The sequence below is a fragment of the Cupressus sempervirens genome, chromosome 11 (genome assembly GCF_028749045.1).
Source record: "Cupressus sempervirens isolate cs-2001-9-10 chromosome 11, ASM2874904v1, whole genome shotgun sequence".
In the NCBI taxonomy this organism is placed as follows: domain Eukaryota; kingdom Viridiplantae; phylum Streptophyta; class Pinopsida; order Cupressales; family Cupressaceae; genus Cupressus; species Cupressus sempervirens.
Window position 1 is genome coordinate 86680357 of NC_143128.1, and position 22417 is coordinate 86702773.

At 36.2% G+C, this 22417-nt stretch overlaps 2 protein-coding genes across 2 annotated transcripts; one reads left to right on the forward strand and one right to left on the reverse strand.

The window, feature by feature from the left end:
- Positions 1-1554: 1554 nt before the first annotated feature.
- LOC149528347 (xanthotoxin 5-hydroxylase CYP82C4-like) lies at positions 1555-3474 on the reverse strand. The gene is made up of 2 exons (XM_089809283.1): positions 2524-3474; positions 1555-2372 (listed from the first exon to the last, which is right to left on the reverse strand). The coding sequence occupies exons 1-2, from the start codon at positions 3436-3438 to the stop codon at positions 1743-1745; spliced, it is 1545 nt and encodes a 514-aa protein (XP_089665409.1). The 5' UTR covers positions 3439-3474; the 3' UTR covers positions 1555-1742.
- A 16296-nt stretch (positions 3475-19770) lies between these two features.
- Positions 19771-21631, forward strand: LOC149528348 (xanthotoxin 5-hydroxylase CYP82C4-like). The gene is made up of 2 exons (XM_089810091.1): positions 19771-20716; positions 20856-21631. Exons 1-2 carry the CDS (start codon positions 19802-19804, stop codon positions 21483-21485), a joined length of 1545 nt encoding a protein of 514 aa, XP_089666217.1. The 5' UTR covers positions 19771-19801; the 3' UTR covers positions 21486-21631.
- Positions 21632-22417: the final 786 nt, after the last annotated feature.

The following is a 22417-nucleotide window of genomic DNA, read 5'->3' on the forward strand; positions in this document are numbered from 1 at the left end:
AGCTAGAGCTCATGAATTTTGAGAATAAATAGCTTAAAATCGCCCATTTTAACATCTATTCATTATTTTCAAATTTCTACCTATTCAAATTTACTAAATAAGAACGCCTATCAATAGACTGTGCACCCTCTAATATTACTCTCCATTAAATTCATATACCCTTTGAATCTATCAAATAAACTGTACTTCAATGAAGCCATTGGTCTTTCTTGTACAATATATTGACCTCTAATCAACATGTCCTTTTTATGTGCACCATGGTGGATATCACGTCCTTGTAAATGCATAAACATTCCTTAATATTAGTACACCTTTCCTCATAAAATAAAGGATTGTATCCTAGTCATGGGAGGGGATAATTAATTCTCTTTATTCACATTCTTTGACTTGATGTACAATTCTATTATATTTTGCATTGTATATTTTTTCAAGTTTTTTATTATTTATTTCTTTTGAGTGCTTTTATTTTATTTACTGAATTATGTCTTAAGTATTAATGGTTCTAAGGGACACACCTAATTTTCATTTGTTGGCATGTAATGATATATTTGTGTATATATTTTAAACCTTGATAGTAGGTTATGAGAAATGTGTCCATCACTAATAAACAATTATTGCGATTTAATCAATAGGGATAAAAAATTATTATTCTATGAATAAAAATATTTTAGAATGCTTAGGAGAAGCTAGAAGATTTAATCAACCATAATTCTAAAATGAGTGACTAGCAATGAGTTACAATGTGTTACCCTATTTTTGAACATGAACAATTTTTAGAACTTTTCACATTAAATTCCTTCAAGTGGGAACATTGAGAGTTGAAGATATCTTGAGTCATTTGCAAATGCTAGCTATCCAGCTATGATTACATTGTGATAATTCTAATAATATTTGATGATTTTTTTTATGGTTCAAATGTCACCAATATTGTAGTATTCCGAACTCTTTCAATTTTAATCACATATGAAAATACAAACTCATCATATCTTCCCATGTTTGTCGACACCAATGAGACATGATAATGTTTTGGTGCATGTTGACTGCACTATATGCACATAAACATTAATAAAAAGGCTAAATTTCACAAAAATACCAAAATACCCCAATCATACAAGGGAGTTATCCATTCCAAATGTAGAGGAAAGTTGCAGTTTGATATTGATCGAACTATAATCTACCCAATTGTTGGTGCAATTGTCATTGCTTCTTGGACAAACATGGATAGTTTTGAAGAAAATATCAAATTGAGAAATCTATTTACCAACAAGATGCATAAAATTTTAAATAAGAAAAATCATAATCATAGAATACAAATAGCATGATGATATCATGAATATAAACAAGATTATAGTGTTTTAAGAAATAATATGATAAGTTGCTAGGCAAGTATCATGTTGAATGCTTAGCATCTATAAAGACTATTTCACTTACATAATGAATAACAATTAATGTTTGGTTAACTTTGAAAATATTAATTACATACATATATATCCACAATATGTATAAATGAAACTAATTAATGCATAACTTCATATTACTCAAAAGTAGAAATAGTTTCAAGATTAAAGTGCTTAGGCTATGCCAATATTCATTAATTCCATAGAAACATTCATAACATAGAGTATGATTATTGTTTCAACTATAAGGTTTATGCCTTATTCCAAACTACATCGGGATATTAGAGATTGTGTAGAGTTTGTGAAAACATGGCATTAAAACTAGGTCTAGATCTAGATCTATCTCTAGTATAGATGATGGGGGAGACGTGGTTTTATGATAGCTTCCAAAGGTACCACCCTAGGCATTGTCAAGCCAGGGCCTTCATTCATGTCCATAACTGTTCCAGGTGGGACAGACCACTCAAAGCTATGTAAGAAAGTTGCGACGGTGAGTTGCACCATGTTCATTGCCAGCACAGCACCAGGGCATCCTCTTCTCCCTGCCCCAAATGGAATGATCTCAGAGTCATCAGGTTTCATTTGTATGTTGTACACATCTAGCTCCCTGTCCATGAAACGCTCTGGTATAAACTCTAGTGGCTTATCCCAAAATCTTGGGTCCCTATGAATTGCCCATGCATTCACAAACATCATTGTTCCTGCAGGAATATGATAGCCTCCCACAGTGCAATCCTCAATAGATTCGTGTACCGAAAGCAAAGGTGCTGATGGATGGAGGCGCATGGTCTCTCTCACTGCTGACTGCAAGTATTTTAACTGGGGTATGTCCGACTCCTCCAACAATCTATCACGCCCCACTTTAGAATCAAGTTCCTCTTGTACCTTCTTCATTGCACGTGGATTTTCTAATAACATTGACAATGTCCACTCCATGGCAACTGAAAGTGTATCAGAGCCTGCACTAAACATAATCTGCATATGTACAAACATTAACAAAAAGTAAATCAATTTTAACAACTTAACACTTTTAGCCTAAAAAACAGTTGCTAGAATATGTAAGATGATTAAAACCAGGGAGCAATTACGCCAATGACTTATGAAATGATAAAGTGCAAACACTTACAGCAGTAGTTGACTTGATGAACTCATCTTTGTCAGGAATTGAATCACCATTCTGGTCTGCCTGAGCGATGAGAACATCAACAAAGTCTTCCATCTCTCCCCCATGTTTTGGTCCTTTCTCCTTGTGCTTCTCCAATATTGTCTGCATATACAAGTTCAAATGTGATTGTACCCTGATCATTGCCCTCTCATACCCTTGCAAATCAAGCCACTTCAACCAGGGAATATAATCCCCAATATTAACACACCCATGATACACAAACGACTCCTCAATCGCCTTGGAAATAATCTCCTCCGAGACCCCAGACTCAACTCCAAAATACTTCTCATTAATGATCATAGACATGAGGGTCTTGAAATTCAAGAAGGAGAAGAACCTCTTCATGTTAACAGTCTTCTGCAGCTGAGCCTGCTCAAACAGAGAAGCGACTCCTTTGCGAAGTTGTTGGTATCTCTTGGGAGCAAAAGACTGGATTCTCTTGGGAGAGAGAAGCTCAAGAACACAAATCCTTCGAGCAATTCTCCAGAAGGGGCCATATGGAGCCCAAGCCACCATTGCATAATTGAACCCCAAATGCTTCCCTTGTGAAAGCTGAGGCTTCGATCCCAAAGCCTTGTCATTCACCGTAAAACACTCTCTCGCTAACTCTGCAGAGCTTATGATCAAAACAGGGCGGCTGCCAAATTTGACATGCATAACTGGGCCATAGCGCTTAGCAAGAGAAGCTAAGATCTGGTGAATTGGCCTCTTACTGTCAAGAAGTATATGAAAGTGCCCAATTAGGGGAAGACCGGTTGGGCCTGGAGGGAGACGGTTCTTCTTACTAGAACTTGCAAGGCTTTTCAGTAGTACAAATGCAAGATAAAATGTAGCAACTCCTGCCACAATAAGAGGCCATGTCATTGCTAGCTCCATCTCAAACTCCTCTTGCTTTCTGAATGCTATTGAAAGTACATGACTACATGACTATATATAGTGAAACTCTTTGGGAGAAAGTAAAGAAAGACTGTGTGGGTTATCTGTATTGTATGAGAGTCAAAGCACGTTCTTGACTGAAGCTTTACTCCACTTGTACATGTTATAATCCAACCTTGATTAATTTCATGGGCTAGCAGAGAAATTATTGGTGCATTCAAACCAAAATATTATATATTTCGTATCCCAGTAAAGAAAGACTACGTGAAATAGATGGGATTCAAAGCACCTGGTGGACTAAAGTTTCCCCCCATTTTAAAATCGTGACGTCGATTGGACCGAGATAGTTTTCAAGAGGTGTGCATGAAATTATGCCGAGTAGAGTTAGATTGTGGGATTATTATAATGTTTGGCAGTCATGGATGGAGATATTAAATATTCTTAGTCCAGCACAAAAATATTGAAACTTCAATTCTATGATATGTGAAGAGGCATGCATTGACCAAAATGTGCAAAGGACCAAAACCTTAAATGTGACTACACCTTCCATAAACGACAGAACGGGGGGAGATTCTTTGTAGACAGACAAATAATTAGAGGATACAGTTATTTTAGGCTTCAATATTAACGGAGAGGTAGGTATATTGCTTAGGAATTGTGATAAAGAATGATAATGACTTGAGGATTGTTTAGAAGATAATGTTTTCCTTATGTATCTTCAAATTGTAATAGCTTGGCACTTACCACAAACCAAACCATACTAATTTAATTATGATATAATTATCATATAAACAAATATAAAATAGAATAATAGTTAAAATGGTATTATCAATTTAAAGGAGTTTTCACTATTGTAGAAATTATCATATATAAAATTTACATATGAAATACATCAAGATGTATTGAGGCATCGAATTTTCTCTATTTCATTATTTTTAATTAAATTAAACATCTTGATATATCTCAACATATTTTATGTATAGATTATATAGATGCTAGTAGCAACCATGATGTACAACCATGACATGCAACACATAAGACATGTAGTGGATTAGATATCTAGGGCCGAGGATAGGATTTTGGTTGACCAGAGATATAATCAGGGTTAAGGATATAAATAAGATACAAGAAAAATATATAATGGTTGGCATTTGATAAGGTTCTTGATGCATTATAATAGTTGTAATCCTAATGTTGGGTTTGAAACACTATCTCTCTAACTATAAAACCATCACTAGGGTTATGGTAAGAAGTAGGGTTAGGAATTAGATTACAATTCAAGTGAATTGTAGTTAGGGTTAGGGTGTGGAATAGGAATAGGATTAGGATTAGGGTTAGTAATTGGATTATTGTTAGGGTTAAGGTTCACACCATGGTTAAGGTTATTGTTTGGGTTATGGTCTAGAGTTAGGATTATGATAAGGATTAGGTTTTGGGTTATGGATAGGGTTAGACTGAGGTTTTTGGTAAGGATTATGGTTTTGGCTTATGATTAGATGTATTCTCAAGGTTAGGGCTCACATCATGACAAGTGTACAATTAGGGTTAAGATTATAGCTAGGGTTAGGGTTTAAGATTATGACTATGATTGTGTTTAATGTTAGTATAGTTGATAGTAGTTCAAAATTTATCTAGTATTAGGGTTAACACCATCATAAGCCTTATGGTTAGAATTATCATTTCTTTTAAGTTAATTAGGGTTATGAGTCGAATTACAATCTTACAATTTATATCATAATTAGGGCTAGGGTTTTGGTTATGGATAGAATTAGAGTTGGGATTGAGGTTATGGTTAGGCTTATAAGGGCTACACATAGGGTTAGGATTATTGTTACAATCAAGGTTTACATAAAATTTTAGGGCTAGAGTTAGACTTTTGAGTTTTGGTTAGTCTTCGGATTATGACTATAGTTAGTGGTGCAGAAGCACCTAAGCTATAGGAGATTAAATGTCCAAGTGTGAGAAAATGATTTTTTTTTTTGTTTCATTTATGATCTATAAGGTCATTTTATTAAGTTTTGAGCCCATTTGAATAATGATGTAAGGCTATGTGAAGCCAAATTGTAAAAGTTGTTCAAGTTATCCTATTATGGTCTTGGTTGAGTAAAAGTCATGAAAATGTAATAAGAGATGGTGAATCAGATGCAGAATGTCATATTTAGTCTATTTTAGAGTGTCTATAATGTCCATGTAATGTTTTGATAATTTTGGAGTTAAAATGCACAAATTGCCAAAAGTGCATAAAAAGTTGTAATGCAAAAATGTTGTCAAATGCATAAAGATTGCATTAAAAGTTGTAAAAGGGAAGTAAAATGGTTATGAGAGGTAGTTGTATGGTCTCAAATACCAATGAGTCTATAAATATCATTGTATGGTTGAACCAAATAAGATTGGAATAGATTGGAAGGAAGGAGAACATTTTGAAACATTTTTGGTGCAATATATTGTTGTTGTTTTGATTGGTTTTTTAGTTTTAGTGTTGGTTCTAGTCCTTGTACGGCCATGTATGGCATGTAAACCTTGTAATGTGATGAATTATCTTCTTTTTCCCTTTTTTTTGGAATCATTTTAATCTGTTTTGAGAAAGTTATGCATATTTTGGTGAAAGTTATCATTTGCAGATTTGGAGATTCTAGGGAACAGTAATATTGAAGCGTGTGGTACGAAAACATATGGATGTTGTAGAATGCCTAAATAGATTCAACGGAAATATATATGAAGTAACCTTAATTTCCCTTTTGGTTTGATTAGTTTTCATGAAGAATTGTGCAAGTTATAAACCTTTTAGTGAAAACTGGTTTTCAACAATCTTCAATGGAGTGGCAGTCAATGATTTCTTTTTATCTTATGAATTAATCAATAGAAAAATATGAATCTTACAATTTTAGTAAATAGATTAATGGAGGGTTAATATTTTTTAGTTTCATTTCAAATGGATATGTATTCAGAAAGTTATATGATGCCCTAGGCAGATTGAGGAAATGGAGTTTCAGTTTTATGATAGTAAAATGGGTCTTGGTATAGAGACCATATCTTTTGATTGAGAGGTTGGATTTGGCTAATTTTGGGATATGTTTCAGAAAACCTAATTATGAACAACTTCACCAAAGGATATTGAAAATTAATATTTTTTTCAAAAAGTTATGGGGTACATAGTACGGGTCTATAAATCTGAAATAGTTATTTGTGATAATGGAATCAAAGCATATAATAATGTGTTGATGTTTGATGATAGAATATGCCTCTTATACATTATCAAAGAAATGAGAAGATGATTGGATCAACATGATTCTATTTGGTTGATTGTTTTTGAATGATGCTCTTCATCAATTAGAACCTTAAGTCAAAGTTCTACATTTGAACCTTAAGTTGAGTCTAGTTCCTTGAGTTGATTCCAAGGCATTTGTTGAATCCTCAAGTTGAATTGGATGCCTTAAGGGGATACTGGAAGGCTCTGCATTAGTTAGGGTTTAGGATTAGTTTTGGGATTATGATTAGGGTTAGGGTTTATAATTTAAAATATGGTTAAGGTCAGAGTTTTGGGTATGATAAGGTTGAGGGTGAGGGTTATAATTACAATCCTTTGAACTCTGATTGCTCCCTTGCATTGATAACTCTAGATGCATGTTGAAATTAATTGTGCAAGCATGATGGACTCTAAGTCATTGATCTTGATCAAAATGACCATCAATTAAAATATTTTTAGATAGAATATGATTGAACCTCCAAGTTTTTTCACTAAATATTTGACACTTGTCATAATTTGATCCATCAAGACAAATGAGGATGTTGATGTGGATCATCCATGTGTGAGGATAAAGAAATTTTTTTAAATTGATGAAATGTTTTAAGGAAAATAGATGAGATAGATGAATGAGCTAGAAAAGGATAATAATTTAATGCATGACATAATTGAGAAAGCAAGATCAAGGGTTGAGTCACCTTAATGACATAATAGACTCAAGTTGTAATGACCCTTACTATAAAGGCCACTGAAACCCTCAAACTAGACTTAGGAAGTTTGTCAAAAAGTTGGCATGTAACCGAATAAGGCTGCAATATTACTAATTGTTGTACAACGAAACCTCAATATATGATGCCAATAATGTATGAACAACAATTCCAGATTATAACACTACCAATCTAAGAGATAGATGACAATATGAAACTCAAATATGAAGTCCAATGCAATTCTGATTTTATGACAGCAAATAGAACTGATTACAATGAGAGACTGTCACAACTATGCACTTCTAATACATCAAGCTCTTGACAATGCAATGTTATGACATGAACAATAACCTAGTTCAGATTTGGAATGCAAATGATGAAACCTTTACAATAGTTATTAATGACTGGAAATAACTATTTATGCAATGACAGTGCTGACTGTTCTAATCCATAACATGCAATATTTTGGCAATCAAAACTTCAGTTTGTGCACCTGAAATAGCTCCAATTTTGCTGGATATGAATGCTGAATTAATGCCACACGAAGACCTCACAATCTGCCCCAAACTGACTCACAAAATTGCTACTGCTGCCCAACTGATAGGGCCGTACAGGTACGGCCTGGTATGGCTGCTAGATAAAAAAATACTGCAACATTTTTTGTCACTCCAAAAGCAATAAATCTGGGCGCCTAGGGTTGTTGAATAACCCCCTAAAATATGAAATTCATCCGTCAAGCCAATTAGGAGTTATGAGCAAAAATGTGGGTCCAAACCCTGGACTGGCAGTCTGAAAATAATGCACAACTATGTCTTCAAACCCTGTTAATCAATCCAAAAATGCTAGGGCACAACTAAAACCCTTATTCCAACCAAAGTAAACCCTTATAACTGAATCTCAATGAAGTCCAAATAAGATGGCTGAATTACCAACTCCTCAAATGCAACAATTCAGGTGATATTTCACACCCTCAAAGTCGCCAATCCAAGGGAGTGATTCGTTCCCAAAGATCAAATAATAATTTGCAGACCCAAAAGACTACAAATTTGCTCCACAATGGAAGAAGTAGAAGAAATCTCAAATCCAAAACATGTCCAAAATGAGAGGCCCAGCCCTCTATTTATTCACTTTTCTAAGAAGTTGCTAGAACTTCTAGAAACATCCTTTATAAAATCTCATTATAATGCACTTTTTCTAGAACTTCTAGAAACATCCTTTATAAAATCTCATTATAATGCACTTTTTATAATAAAGTAATTTTATAAAATAAAAAGTGCAACTCAACTTAAAATTATAACATGTAGGCCCCAATAACACATAATAATAAAATATAACCTCTTAACACTTCTTCAAGAGCAAGATATGACCATTTGATCCGCAGAATTGACTCTCTCTCCACACCATTTGCCTACGAGAGTCTGGAATAGGCAAAATCCATGATCAATGTCATGTTGAACTAAAGAGGGGACATTACAATCCGCCCCTCCTAAAATTGCTTGGCCTCAAGCAATCTCAACGCCGGGTGCTACAAAATAGCTTCCCCCTCCCAAGTAGCATCCTCAACAGGTAGATCTTTCCACTTAACCAAGTATTCTCTGATCACTCTTCTGCGAAGCTGCTTTTCTCTGCTCTCCAGGATGGATTCTGGCACTAAAATCAATTTTCCCTCATCGTCTAAAGGAGGTAATATTGCAGAAGGCACCACATTCTGACCCAACGCCTTCTTGAGGCGGGACACATGAAACACATTGTGCACCCTGCTGTCTGCCAGAAGCTCCAACTCATAAGCCACCTCACCAATTCGCCTGATAACCCTGAATGGTCCGTAATAGCGTGGCTTGAGTTTCTCTGCACCACTCTTCTTAAGAGTAGATTGCCTGTATGGCTGCAACATGAGGTAAACCATATCATCCACCTCAAAACTACGCTCAGTCCTCTTCTGGTCTGCATACTGCTTCTGCTGGTTCTGAGCTCTCGCAATATTATCTTTGAGAGTAGCAACTATATCCTTACTCTCCTGTAATAATTCTCCTGCACTGGGTACACGACTGTCACCCAACAACAAATCCAAGAACCTAGGTGCTTCATAACCGTAAAGTGCCATGAAGGGTGTCATCTGTATAGTGATGTGATATGTAGTATTGTAACAATACTCGCAGAGATATATCCATCTGACCCAAGCTTGCTGCTGAGCTGCCACATAATTCCTTAAATACCCTTCCACCCATTTGTTCACAATCTCCGTCTGACCATCGGTTTGTGGGTGATAGCTAGTGCTGGGTGTAAGCTTTGTGCCACATAACCGGAATACCTCCTGCCAAAAATGACTCATGAAATGGCTATCCCTATCACTCACAATGTTTCGAGGCAATCTGTGTAATCTGAAAACCTCCCGAAAGAAAACCTCTGCCACCTGAGTTGTTGAGTGGGTAGTGGTGATAGGAAAGAAATGAGCATATTTTGTTAATCTATCTACCACCACATAAATACAATCCTGTCCTTGTACCTTGGGCAAACCTGTGATAAAGTCCATGGAGATGCACTCCCACTTCCTGTCAGGGATCGGAAGTGGCTATAGGAACCCTGTCGGATAGGTGTGTTCTTGTTTGTTTTGCTGGCAAACAAGACACTCTCGAACGTACTGCAAAACATCAACTTTCAGCCCCTTCCAGGTGAACCACTCTTGAACTAACCTGTAAGTCTTGAAGTACCCGGGATGGCCTGCTGTCGGTGAGTCGTGAAATGCTCTCAAAATCAGTTTCTTGACCTTCGATCCTGGGACTAGGTAAATCCTGTTCTTGTAAATGATTAAATCATCTACAAGTGTGTATCTGGTATCAATCACTATTCCCTCCACTATATCTGAGGCCCATGTATCCCTGGCATACTCTACTATAATCAAGTGTCGCCAATCCTCTGATATCTGAACCATAAGAGTGAGGTGTGGCCTTCGAGAAAGAGCATCTGCAAAAACATTCTGAGTTCCCTTGACATATGAGATGTCAAAATCATATGCCTGCAACTTACTTACCCACCTTTGTTGGCGATCATTCAGGTCCTGTTGTCCCAAGAAATGCCTCAAACTATTATGATCAGTTTTAATACAAAACTTGCTACCCACAAGATATTGTCTGAATTTGGCCAAAGCATGCATGATGGCCAACATCTCCTTATCATATATACTGAATGAATGCTCGGGGCCTCTGAGCTTCCTCCTCTCATAAGCTATGGGGTGCTTATTCTGCATAAGTACAGCACCTACTCCCTCTCCAGATGCATCACATTGAAGCTCAAATGGCTTCGTGAAATCAGGTAATGCTAGAACTGGCCACGTAGTCATTATCTCCTTAAATCTCATAAAACAGTCCTGTGCCTTTTGAGTCCACACAAATTCCCCTTTTTTCAGTAGATCTGTCATGGGAGCTGCATGTCATGAGTAGCCACTAACAAACTTGCAATAGAAACCACATAAACCAAGGAACCCCCTCAACTGTGTAAGGTTCTCTGGTGGAGGCCAATCAACAATAGCGTGAATCTTTTCAGGATCCATCCACAGTCCATCTGCACTAATAATGTGTCCCAAATATAACAGTTCAGTCATCCCTAAGTCACATTTGGACTCTTTTACATACAAGGACTCCTTCTATAAAATGCTCAACACTGTCTCCAAATTCTCTAGATGCTCCTGCCATGATCGGCTATAGATCAAAATGTCATCAAAAAACACCAGCACGAATTTCCTCAACTGATGGTGGAAAACTCTGTTCATAGTGGACTGGAAAGTGGCAGGTGCATTGGTCAGACCGAAAGGCATGACTACAAACTCAAAGTGCCCACAATGACATCTGAAAGCAGTTTTCTCAATATCATGTTCACGGACTCTGATCTGGTGATATCCTGTTCTCAAATCAATTTTCGTGAAATAACAAGCCCCATGCAATTCATCTATCAACTCATCAATGCGAGGAATGGGATACCTGTTCTTAATGGTTCTCTTATTTAATTCCCTGTAATCAACACACATCCGAAGAGTTCCATCCTTCTTTTTTACCAAAACAACAGAAGATGCAAAAGGTGACTTACTTGGTCGGATGTGCCCCATAGCTAGCAACTCCTCGATGGTCCTTTCGATCTCATCCTTGAGTCACTTTGGGTGTCGATATGGTGTGATCATGATAGGCTTAGCACCTTCCTCCAGCTCAATAACATGCTTAATGCCTCTGTCTGGTGGCCTGCCTGGTGGAATCTCACTAAATACCTTTTCGTACTTAATCCTCAATTTTTGAATATCAGGATGATATTCCGTCTTATGTTGCTCCTCCTGTGTAGATGTCAAAGTACAAATTGCTACCCACTCTATATCATTATGCCTAGTTAATCTCTCCAGCCGCCTAAATGAGATAGTCCTGATGTCTCCATTACGGATAGCCTTAAGCACATGAGTCTTACCATTCACTTTGAATTGTATCTCCATATCCTCTAGTCTCAGGGTAACCACCTTCAATGAATGTAGCCACTGCATTCCAAGTACTATATCCATGTCACCCATGTTGACCACATGATAGTCTGCCTTAAACTCATAGTTGTTCAGGCGCAAAGGTAGGTCTCATACCATCCTGTCACAACGAAGAGTGTATCCATTAGCTACCTTGACTCTTAGTCCCACGAACTCCTCAGTAATGAGTCCACGCTTCTCCATGAATCGTGCATCAATGAAATTATGTGTGGCACCTGTGTCCAATAATGTAATAACCTTCTGCCCAGCCAAAACTCCCCGAAGTCTGAAAGATCCCTCTCTCTGGATACTAGGCAGTCGTGCTTCCTGTAAATGTAGCTTTGTTCCCTGCTGTTGCCCTGCACTGTCTATCTCCTGCTCTCCCTCTGCTTCATCAGGATCTTCATCATGATGTTCTGAACTATCTGAATTTGAACCTTCGTAATAAGCCCACATTGCTCGGTTGGTCTTCCTTTTGGCCTCATAGGACAGTCATGGCCATACTCATACGGGATTTTGCAATAGAAGCATAGCTTCTTCCTACGCAAGTCATTAAGTGTCTCCTTTTCCAACCTCTTACTTTCCTCCTTAGGTAGCTGTGCCTCTCTATGAAAGGGTTTCCTATCCCTATCTTTTCCTGAAGGGAAACTCTTTGCCTGGAATTTATTTTTAGAAGCTGAAGAGGAATCCATGTCATGAGCTTTCTTAATGGCTTCCTGCAAAGTGGGAGGGTTGAGAGCTTTAATCCACCCTCTCAACAGATCAACTAGCCCATCCATAAATAAAACCAATAGCCTCCGTTCAGATACATCTGTTACTAACACTGCAAGTTTCTAAAATTCTGAAATGTATGTTTTCAATGATCCCCATTGTTTAAGCTGAGCTAACTCCTTGAAATGGAGTTCTGGATCCTTCTTATCAAAATGTTCAATCAGTCTCTCTGTAAACTCCACATATGAGGTAATGTGTGCATGACCCATAGTGATCATACCATGATGCCACCACTCGTGTGCTAACCCATCTAGGTGAATTGTTGCATACTTAATAGCTTCTTCCTCAGACATAGGGTTCAATTGAAAGTATGTGTCAAGTTTTTGAACCCAAGCTCTTGCTGTAGACTTCCCCGAGCCATCATAATATGGTAACTAAAGTTTCCCTACTTTCTTTCGTAACTCATAGCTCTGAGTCCTGTCATGTCCACGGGGCATATGCTTCATCCGCACATCCATATACTCTCTAAAGGTGATTGCAGCTGTAAAATCTGGACCTCCTGCTTTCCAATCTCTCCTCAGCTGATCCTGTATGTCAGTGATCTGGGGTTCTGGTACTGGCTGCTCTGGAGCTCTAGGAAGGAACGTGGGAATCATAGGTCTCGAACTCACTGTCCTAGCTTGTTGGGGTGCATGACCGAAATTGTTCCCAATTTGTTCGCCTCCATTATGTATCCCATCCTGATTATTCCCATTCTGATTGTTACCATTCTGATTATTTCCTCCACCTATGTTAGCATTCAACCCCATTTGACAAGCCATCATCTGCATCATAAGCTCCATTCTCTGATTCTGTTCCTGTGCTTTTTGTTTGGCTAATCGATGTCCCTGTGCCAAGGTGTCTAATAACTGTAAAAATCTTTCCTCTCGCTGATCTGGACCAGCATTCCCGTCTCTATCCATATTGTAGTCATAGTCTTGATCAAAGAATACCTCCCCTGTGTCTGTATGACTGGATTCTATGTCTACCTGTACAAATGAGCTAGATTGTTCGCTCTGCAGGCCTGAAATCCTATCTTGTCTTGCTTTGGTATTGCAGAAATTATAAAGCCTCTGTCGCATGCTCAAACATAAATGTTCTGATTTTAGTGTTTTGACATTTCGTCAAACACTTTCCCTTCTATCCAGCTGTTCCAAATTCCCTATAAGACCTCCACAGGATGGCACGACTTATAGCTCTGATACCACTGTAATGACCCTTACTATAAAGGCCACTGAAACCCTCAAACTGGACTTAGGAATTTTGTCAAAAAGTTGGCATGTAACCAAATAAGGCTGCAATATTACTAATTGTTGTACAACGAAACCTCAATATATGATGCCAATAATGTATGAACAATAATTCCAGATTATAACACTACCAATCTAAGAGATAGATGGCAATATGAAACTCAAATATGAAGTCCAATGCAATTCTGATTTTATGACAGCAAATAGAACTGATTACAATGAGAGACTGTCACAACTATGCACTTCTAATACATCAAGCTCTTGACAATGCAATGTTATGACATGAACAATAACCCAGTTTAGATTTGGAATGCAAATGATGAAACTTTTACAATAGTTATTAATGACTAGAAATAACTATTTATGCAATGACAGTGCTGACTGTTCTAATCCATAACATGCAATATTTTGGCAATCAAAACTTCAGTTTGTGCACCTGAAATAGCTCCAATTTTGCCGAATATGAATGCTGAATTAATGCCACACGAAGACCTCACAATCTGCCCCAAACTGACTCACAAAATTGCTACTGCTGCCCAATTGACAGGGCCGTACAAGTATGGCCTGGTACGGTTGCTAGATAAAAAATACTGCAGCATTTTTTGTCACTCCAAAAGCAATAAATCTGGGTGCCTAGGGTTGCTAAATAACCCCCTAAAATATGAAATTCATCCGTCAAGCCAATTAGGAGTTATGAGCAAAAATGTGGGTCCAAACCCTGGATTGGCAGTCTGAAAATAATGCACAACTGTGTCTTCAAACCCTGTTAATCAATCCAAAAATGCTAGGGCACAACTGAAACCCTTATTCCAACCAAAGTAAACCCTTATAACTGAATCTCAATGAACTCCAAATGAGATGGCTGAATTACCAACTCCTCAAATGCAACAATTCAGGTGATATTTCACACCCTCAAAGTCGCCAATCCAAGGCAGTGATTCGTTCCCAAAGATCAAATAATAATTTGCAGACCCAAAAGACTACAAATTCGCTCCACAATGGAAGAAGTAGAAGAAATCTCAAATCCAAAACATGTCCAAAATGAGAGGCCCAGCCCTCTATTTATTCACTTTTCTAAGAAGTTGCTAGAACTTCTAGAAACATCCTTTATAAAATCTCATTATAATGCACTTTTTCTAGAACTTCTAGAAACATCCTTTATAAAATCTCATTATAATGCACTTTTTATAATAAAGTAATTTTATAAAATAAAAAGTGCAACTCAACTTAAAATTATAACATGTAGGCCCCAATAACACATAATAATAAAATATAACCTCTTAACACTTCTTCAAGAGCAAGATATGACCATCTGATCCGCAGAATTGACTCTCTCTCCACACCATTTGCCTACGAGAGTCTAGAATAGGCAAAATCCATGATCAATGTCATGTCGAACTAAAGAGGGGACATTACACAAGTTGTAGCTTAAGTGATGAGAAATTGATCATATGTAGTTAATAATTAAATATAATAATTAATCTTTTTGACTTCTATGGTTTAGGGATGTAAGAACTTGTTTCAAACTTGAAGGGTTCAAGGAGTTTCAAGATGCTCGTAAGGTATGCTTAAACCAATAAAATCATAAAAGTTATAAATCCTAAAAAAGCCCATTGAAGTACTTCCTAGAGATAGAGTTGAATCCTTTTGATTGCATTATTGCTTTCATCAAAATAGGGAAACCAACAAGAAAGGAGTATAGATTACAAAATATTTAGTAGAAAAAATATAGAAAAGAATATCTATGAAATAATATTTTCTTTCAAATGTGATATATTTAACTTGTTAAGTTTTAAAAAATTGTTCAATGAATTGATTGAACATGATGCATGGTTTCATGTAAACAGTGTATTGTTTCTTGTATATTTATCAAAATGTTCAAAAAAACTGAAATGGATATATGAAATAAAGTGAAAAAAAAGATATTTACTCAGATAAACATAAATAAATTTAATCTTATAGAGATCAAATTTTACCATTGAGAGGTAGATTACAATTAGAAATTTACACTAGTAACCAAATTAGATGTCAAAAGTGTAGTTTTCTTAGATGGATGTAAAAAGTATATTTTAGTTAGCGACTTAATAGAGAAAGAAAAATTGTAACATTTTCATCAAAATTTGCATCATTATAGTAATTCAATAAAAAGTTTCACATTTCAAGAAATGAACTATACATATATTTTAAAAATACTCAATAGCCCAAGGTCAATATCAAAGTACACTTTTCAAGGGCAATGATAATTGTAGACACCTAAAAACCTTTAGAAAATAAAGTATTTTTATTTTCTGAAAAAGTCCTGATGACATCATCATTTATTAATTAATTAATTAATTTTTATGCCATTAAATCCCTTTATCTTAATTAAAAATATTTAATTAAGGAATCCCTCCCAAAAATGTTTAAATCTTATTTAAACATTATTTCCTTATTTATTAATTATTTAATTAATAAATTGACCAAAAATCCTAAAATAAATAAAAAATTTATTTTTTGCCCAAAACTTGGCCAATTTCCTTATGACCAATAACCTCTTCCAAAATCTTCTAATCCTTCTTTAATTTCGATTAAAGGCTAATCTCATCATTTCCTACCCCTAACCCCAACTCAAAATATTTAATTAAGATTAAATATTAATCCTCATGTTTATTAAAAAAGTTTTAATAAATATCTCCTCAACCCAAACCCTTGAAATAAATAAAACTTTATTTATTTCCTAAAAATCTAATTTATCCTCATCCTAAGAAGTTCTAGACTCTTCTAGAAAGTCTTCATCCTCATCCTAGGAAATTCTAGACTATTCTAGAAAGTCTTTATCCTCATCCAAAGTCTAGACTCTTCTAGAAGATGTCTTTAAACCTAATCCTAATCCCCTCCTAACCTTGTCACATTCCCTAAACATGGGTTAAAACTTACTAACCCAAGCCAAAGTTAACAAATATCTCCTCCTTCACCCACCCTCATTAAATGCCATCCACTTGCCTATCCCTAAGCTAATCCTAAACTAATCCTAATCCATCCTCTAATCATTTGCACAAGCCTAAGCAAGCTTAAAACCTTCCTAATCAAGTCCAAGTCGAATTTGCTCTCATCACCCTCAAAATATCTCAACCATAAAACTTTATGAAGTCCACTAGGTCATAAATGACTCTTACAAGCCCTTTTATTGCTCTTACAAGTCATTATGAGGATCTTTATGAAGATTTTATCCCTTGAGCCTCCTTTGTTGACTCATCCTTCCCCTTTCCTCCATCCTCTCACCATGTGACATGTGTCACTCCTTGATTGGCTATAAGGAAGCACAATCCATGTGCTCTCCTCTCATGCAATCTGAGCCCTCCATAAGCTTTTTCCCATCCTTGCATCTTAGCCCTCAAACCCTCAAGCCTCTTGCCTATAAATTGGATCCTTCCCCTTTGCAAAATAACACAATCCATGAAGTAAAGTTATAATGCTATTTTGAGAGCCAAATCCATACTAAAGCCATCTATCCACACCAAAAATCCACAATCATCCATTGAAGCCTTTGGAAGCATATTGAGCATACATCCTATCCATTTAGACAAAGCCACTCAACAAGAGAGCTTCTCATTGAGAGAGTCCATTAATGGCTCATATTCTCAATTGAGAGTTCATCTTAGTCTATCTTGAAGTTTATGAATTTTGTTTAGTTTGTAGAAGCTTTATTTAAATTTAGTTTCTATTAGCATACTAACATTGCTCATATACAATAATGAGTCACAATTATGTCATGATTATTGGCAAAAAAGGTTGTGCTAGTTTAGTGAATAATGTAGTTAAAAAAATATTAAATGTTAGGTAAAAATTTTAATGTATCAATGTATTTACTGTGATACACCCTTTAGCACCACATGAAACATTTTTGACCTAGAGCTATGAACAAATGAAGTCACGAATGAAGGACCTTATCCTTATTTAACAAAGTTGAAATTTAAACCCATGAGAACATTAAAAAAATTATTTAGACAATTAAAATTCATATTCAATGAACAAATGTTGGTTACCATTTTTAAGTTGTAGATGATTGCGGTCTCTAATGACTTATTTTTAACTCTTGAATTTTTTTAATGTTGGATTGAATATAAAAAACTTATTATTTTATATATATGGAACATTTGGGCTAAAAAAAAGTGTAAGCCATTCCACAATATCAAGGATCTACCTTCAAACCCACTAAGGAGCTACCTTCAAGAGTCCTAGTTAGGGTGTCACTTGCATGGTTTCTACTAGAATTTGAGACATGTCATTTCCGTTTGCTTATATTTCTCCTTAGCAATCCTATTGGTCCATCATAAAAATACATTACAATAAAACAAACACTCATGTCCATGTATGCATTGAGATTTATTTAACCCCTTCCAAATTCTTTGGAGGCTTAAGGGAACCACATCTTGGATCCATTGACCTGGATATGAAACCATTTTTTTGTGGTGGACCTTTCATGAATATAGCTATATTACAAAGGATGTGTCCTAAGTCTTCTTCTACATGGTCCTCTAGTAAAGGGTCGATGACAACGTAAATTTAATGAGGGGAAAACCCCTATGTTGGAGGACAAAAAAAAGTTGTGTCCCTTGCCCGTCCTCCCCCCACCCCCAAGAATTGAAATAAAGGGGGAAAGATATAATAAAACTCAAAAGATACACAAATCCATGAGATTCTCAAAAGTTTTGATGCTCTCATCGAATTGGATTACTTTGATGAAACACTTGTTAGGTTAACTATGGGACAAAACATTATGAGCACAAAATTAACTATTGACAAGAAGGATACTATTATGTGTACTTATTCTTAGGTTGGAGACCTACTTTCAAAATGCACATAGGCATCTATTTACTAACTTGAAATAGTCTAGAGTCTAGTGGAGGGGTTGAGGTGAAAGATTTGTTAGATTTGATTAACCTATTGGTAAATCTAAAGAGCAATATCTACCGAGGAACTACAATGCAGCTGATTAGATTAAAAAAAATCATTTATTTATTAAATTAGAAATCATAATACAATTATTTCTACAATATTATCTTATTTAATAAAGATAAACAAATTGTCTAATCGAACACAATCAAATCTTAAGAAGGAACTTCAAAAAGTGGGAAAAAGAAAAGATACATTGCTTGTACTAGGGTTTTTTTAAAAAATCTCAAGAAAAAGGGTCATCCTACAAGACCATGAGACAACATGTACTTTTGATCAAAATTTTAAAAAATAAAAATACTAGCAATTTTTCTGAAATTTTCAACATTTGATATTCATGACCTATAATCCAAAACAACAAAAGATTTGAAAAAAAAAAATTCTAAAATGTTGAAAATATAATTTGACTTTTGATACATTATATCTGAAGGATAAGCATAAGCAACGCCTTTATTGATTCCACAATATCCTTCTCAGTATAATTTCCTGCACACCTCGTGAACACTACTCTGGGCGAATGCAAACAATGCACGGGTCAAAGCCTAGAATTGAAATTTTTAGATTTTTGTCTGTCGATTTGGAACAACCTTAAATTGGAATAAAAGGTTAGCCTGGCAAGTGCTTTCAATCCCATCTATTTCACGCCCTAGTTGACTGTGACGTAATATATATATATATATATTCAGGCAGTCTTTCTTTACCGGGACACAATATATATCATATTTTGGTTGAATTGCAATATTATAATAGTTTCTTATATTTATATGTGCTGGACAAAGGATTCTCTGCTCGCCCATGGAATTGAGCGAGGTTGGACTATTACACTCTTATTAAATTGGAGGAAAACTTCAGTCAGGAACGTGCTTTGACACGCATACAATACACATCACTTGCGCAGTCTTTCTTTACTCTCAGACAACAGTTTCACTATATATAGTCATGTACTTTCAATAGCATTCACAAAGGAAATTAGAGGTTTGAGATGGAGCTAACAATGACATGGCCTCTTATTGTGGCAGGACTTGCTACAATTTATGTTGCTCTGTTTCTACTGAAAAGCCTTGCAAGTTCTAATAAGAAGAACCGTCTTCCTCCAGGCCCAAGAGGTCTTCCCTTAATTGGGCACTTTCATATGCTGCTAGACAGTAAGAGGCCAATTCACCAGATCTTAGCCTCTCTTGCTAAACGCTATGGCCCAGTTATGCATGTCAAATTTGGCAGCCGCCCTGTTTTGATCATAAGCTCTGCAGAGTTAGCGAGAGAGTGTTTTACTGTGAATGACAAGGCTTTGGGATCGAAGCCTCAGCTCTCACAGGGCAAGCATTTGGGGTACAATTATTCAATGGTTGCTTGGGCTCCATATGGCCCCTTCTGGAGAATTGCTCGAAGGATTTGTGTTCTTGAGCTTCTCTCTCCCAAGAGAATCCAGTCTTTTGCTCCCAAGAGATCCCAACAACTTCGCAAGGGAGTCGCTTCTCTGTTTGAGCAGGCTCAGCTGCAGAAGACTGTTAACATGAAGAGGTTCTTCTCCTTCTTGAACTTCAAGACCCTCATGTCTATGATCATTAATGAGAAGTATTTTGGAGTTGAGTCGGGGGTCTCCGAGGAGATTATTTCCAAGGCGATTGAGGAGTCGTTTGTGTATCATGGGTGTGTTAATATTGGGGATTATATTCCCTGGTTGAAGTGGCTTGATTTGCAAGGGTATGAGAGAGCAATGATCAAGGTACAATCACATTTGGACTTGTATATGCAGACAATATTGGAGAAGCATAAGGAAAAGGGACCAAAACATGGGGGAGAGATGGAAGACTTTGTCGATGTTCTCATTGCTCAGTCAGATCAGAATGGTGATGCAATTCCTGATAAAGATGAATTCATCAAGTCAACTACTGCTGTAAGTGTTTTCACTTTATCATTCTATAAGTCATTGGTGTAATTGTCCTCTGGTTTTAAACATCTCACATACTCTAGCAACTGTTTCTTAGGCTAAAAGTATTAAGTGGTCAAAATTGTTAATATTTGTACATGTGCAGATTATGTTTAGTGCAGGCTCTGATACGCTTTCAGTTGCCATGGAGTGGACATTGTCAATGTTATTAGAAAATCCACGTGCAATGAGGAAGGTACAAGAGGAACTTGATTCTAAAGTTGGGCGTGACAGATTGGTGGAGGAGTCAGACATACCCCAGTTAAAATACTTGCAGTCAGCAGTGAGAGAGACCATGCGCCTCCATCCATCAGCACCTTTGCTTTCGGTACACGAATCTATTGAGGATTGCACTGTGGGAGGCTATCATATTCCTGCAGGAACAATGATGTTTGTGAATGCATGGGCAATTCATAGGGACCCAAGATTTTGGGATAAACCACTGGAGTTTATACCAGAGCGTTTCATGGACAGGGAGCTAGATGTGTACAACATACAAATGAAACCTGATGACTCTGAGATCATTCCATTTGGGGCAGGGAGAAGAGGATGCCCTGGTGCTGTGCTGGCAATGAACATGGTGCAACTCACCCTCGCAACTTTCTTGCATAGCTTTGAGTGGTCTGTCCCACCTGGAACAGTTATGGACATGAATGAAGGCCCTGGCTTGACAATGCCAAGGGTGGTACCTTTGGAGGCTATCATAAAACCACGTCTCCCCCATCATCTATACTAGAGATAGATCTAGATCTAGTGTTAATGCCATGTTTTCAAAAACACTCCGCTTCATTGTTTGGTGTTCAAAATGTGGAAGTCTCAATGTAATTTGGAATAAGGCATAAATTATATAATTCAAAATAATTGTATTCAATGTTTTTAATATTTCTATGGATTTAATGAGTAATGGTATAGTCCTAGCAATTTAATCTTGAATCTATTTGTATTACTAATTTATCAAGAGTTCAACTAAATGATCTTATATGGGTATACTACATGTGTGCTTACACACCCACATACTCACAAGTTATCATTCGCACAAACTAGATATTAATCTTTTTTCTTGTGATGTGGGTGTATGACAATTGGAATAATTTTTGGAGGTGCCAGGAGTGCAACAAAATAGACTTAGAAACTTGTCATGAGAATTTGGTCTTGATATATATATATTTCCTAATCATGAATTTCCATATATAGTGCAAGTTGTATCTTCACCCTTAGTCACTCATTCAAAAATGATTGTTGATTAAATCTTCTAGCTTCCTCTAAACACTAAACACGATTTATCATTGATAGAATGACAACTTCTTTATCCCTATTGCTTAAGTTCAAATACAATGCACTAATGATGGACAACTTTCTCTAGAAAACCCTCTACCCTATTTTACAAACTCTCTAAGCTATTTTATAGTAAATACGTAATGTCCAAATGAAATTTGATCTAGGTATAAACCATATAGTTCAAGCTATAATGTATTTTTTAAATTTTCTATGGATTTAATGATTATACTATAGCCTTAATACTTCAATTTTGAATTTATTTCTATTATTGCATAATTGAAAGTTCTAACTTTATCAGTTTCATTTAGGCATATTACATGGAGATATTTATGCATGTGCATGTAAATAATTTCTTGGACTAGAACTATGTACTAATTCTTCCTTGTGACA

What these genes read in the sequence shown, in the direction of transcription:
- LOC149528347 (XM_089809283.1), bottom strand. Translation starts at nt 3,438, where the DNA reads ATGGAGCTAGCAATGACATGGCCTCTTATTGTGGCAGGAGTTGCTACA. An exon ending in TCATCAAGTCAACTACTGCT is followed by an intron (nt 2,373 to 2,523) that starts GTAAGTGTTTGC and finishes GTACATATGCAG; the next exon opens with ATTATGTTTAGTGCAGGCTC.
- LOC149528348 (XM_089810091.1), top strand. Translation starts at nt 19,802, where the DNA reads ATGGAGCTAACAATGACATGGCCTCTTATTGTGGCAGGACTTGCTACA. An exon ending in TCATCAAGTCAACTACTGCT is followed by an intron (nt 20,717 to 20,855) that starts GTAAGTGTTTTC and finishes GTACATGTGCAG; the next exon opens with ATTATGTTTAGTGCAGGCTC.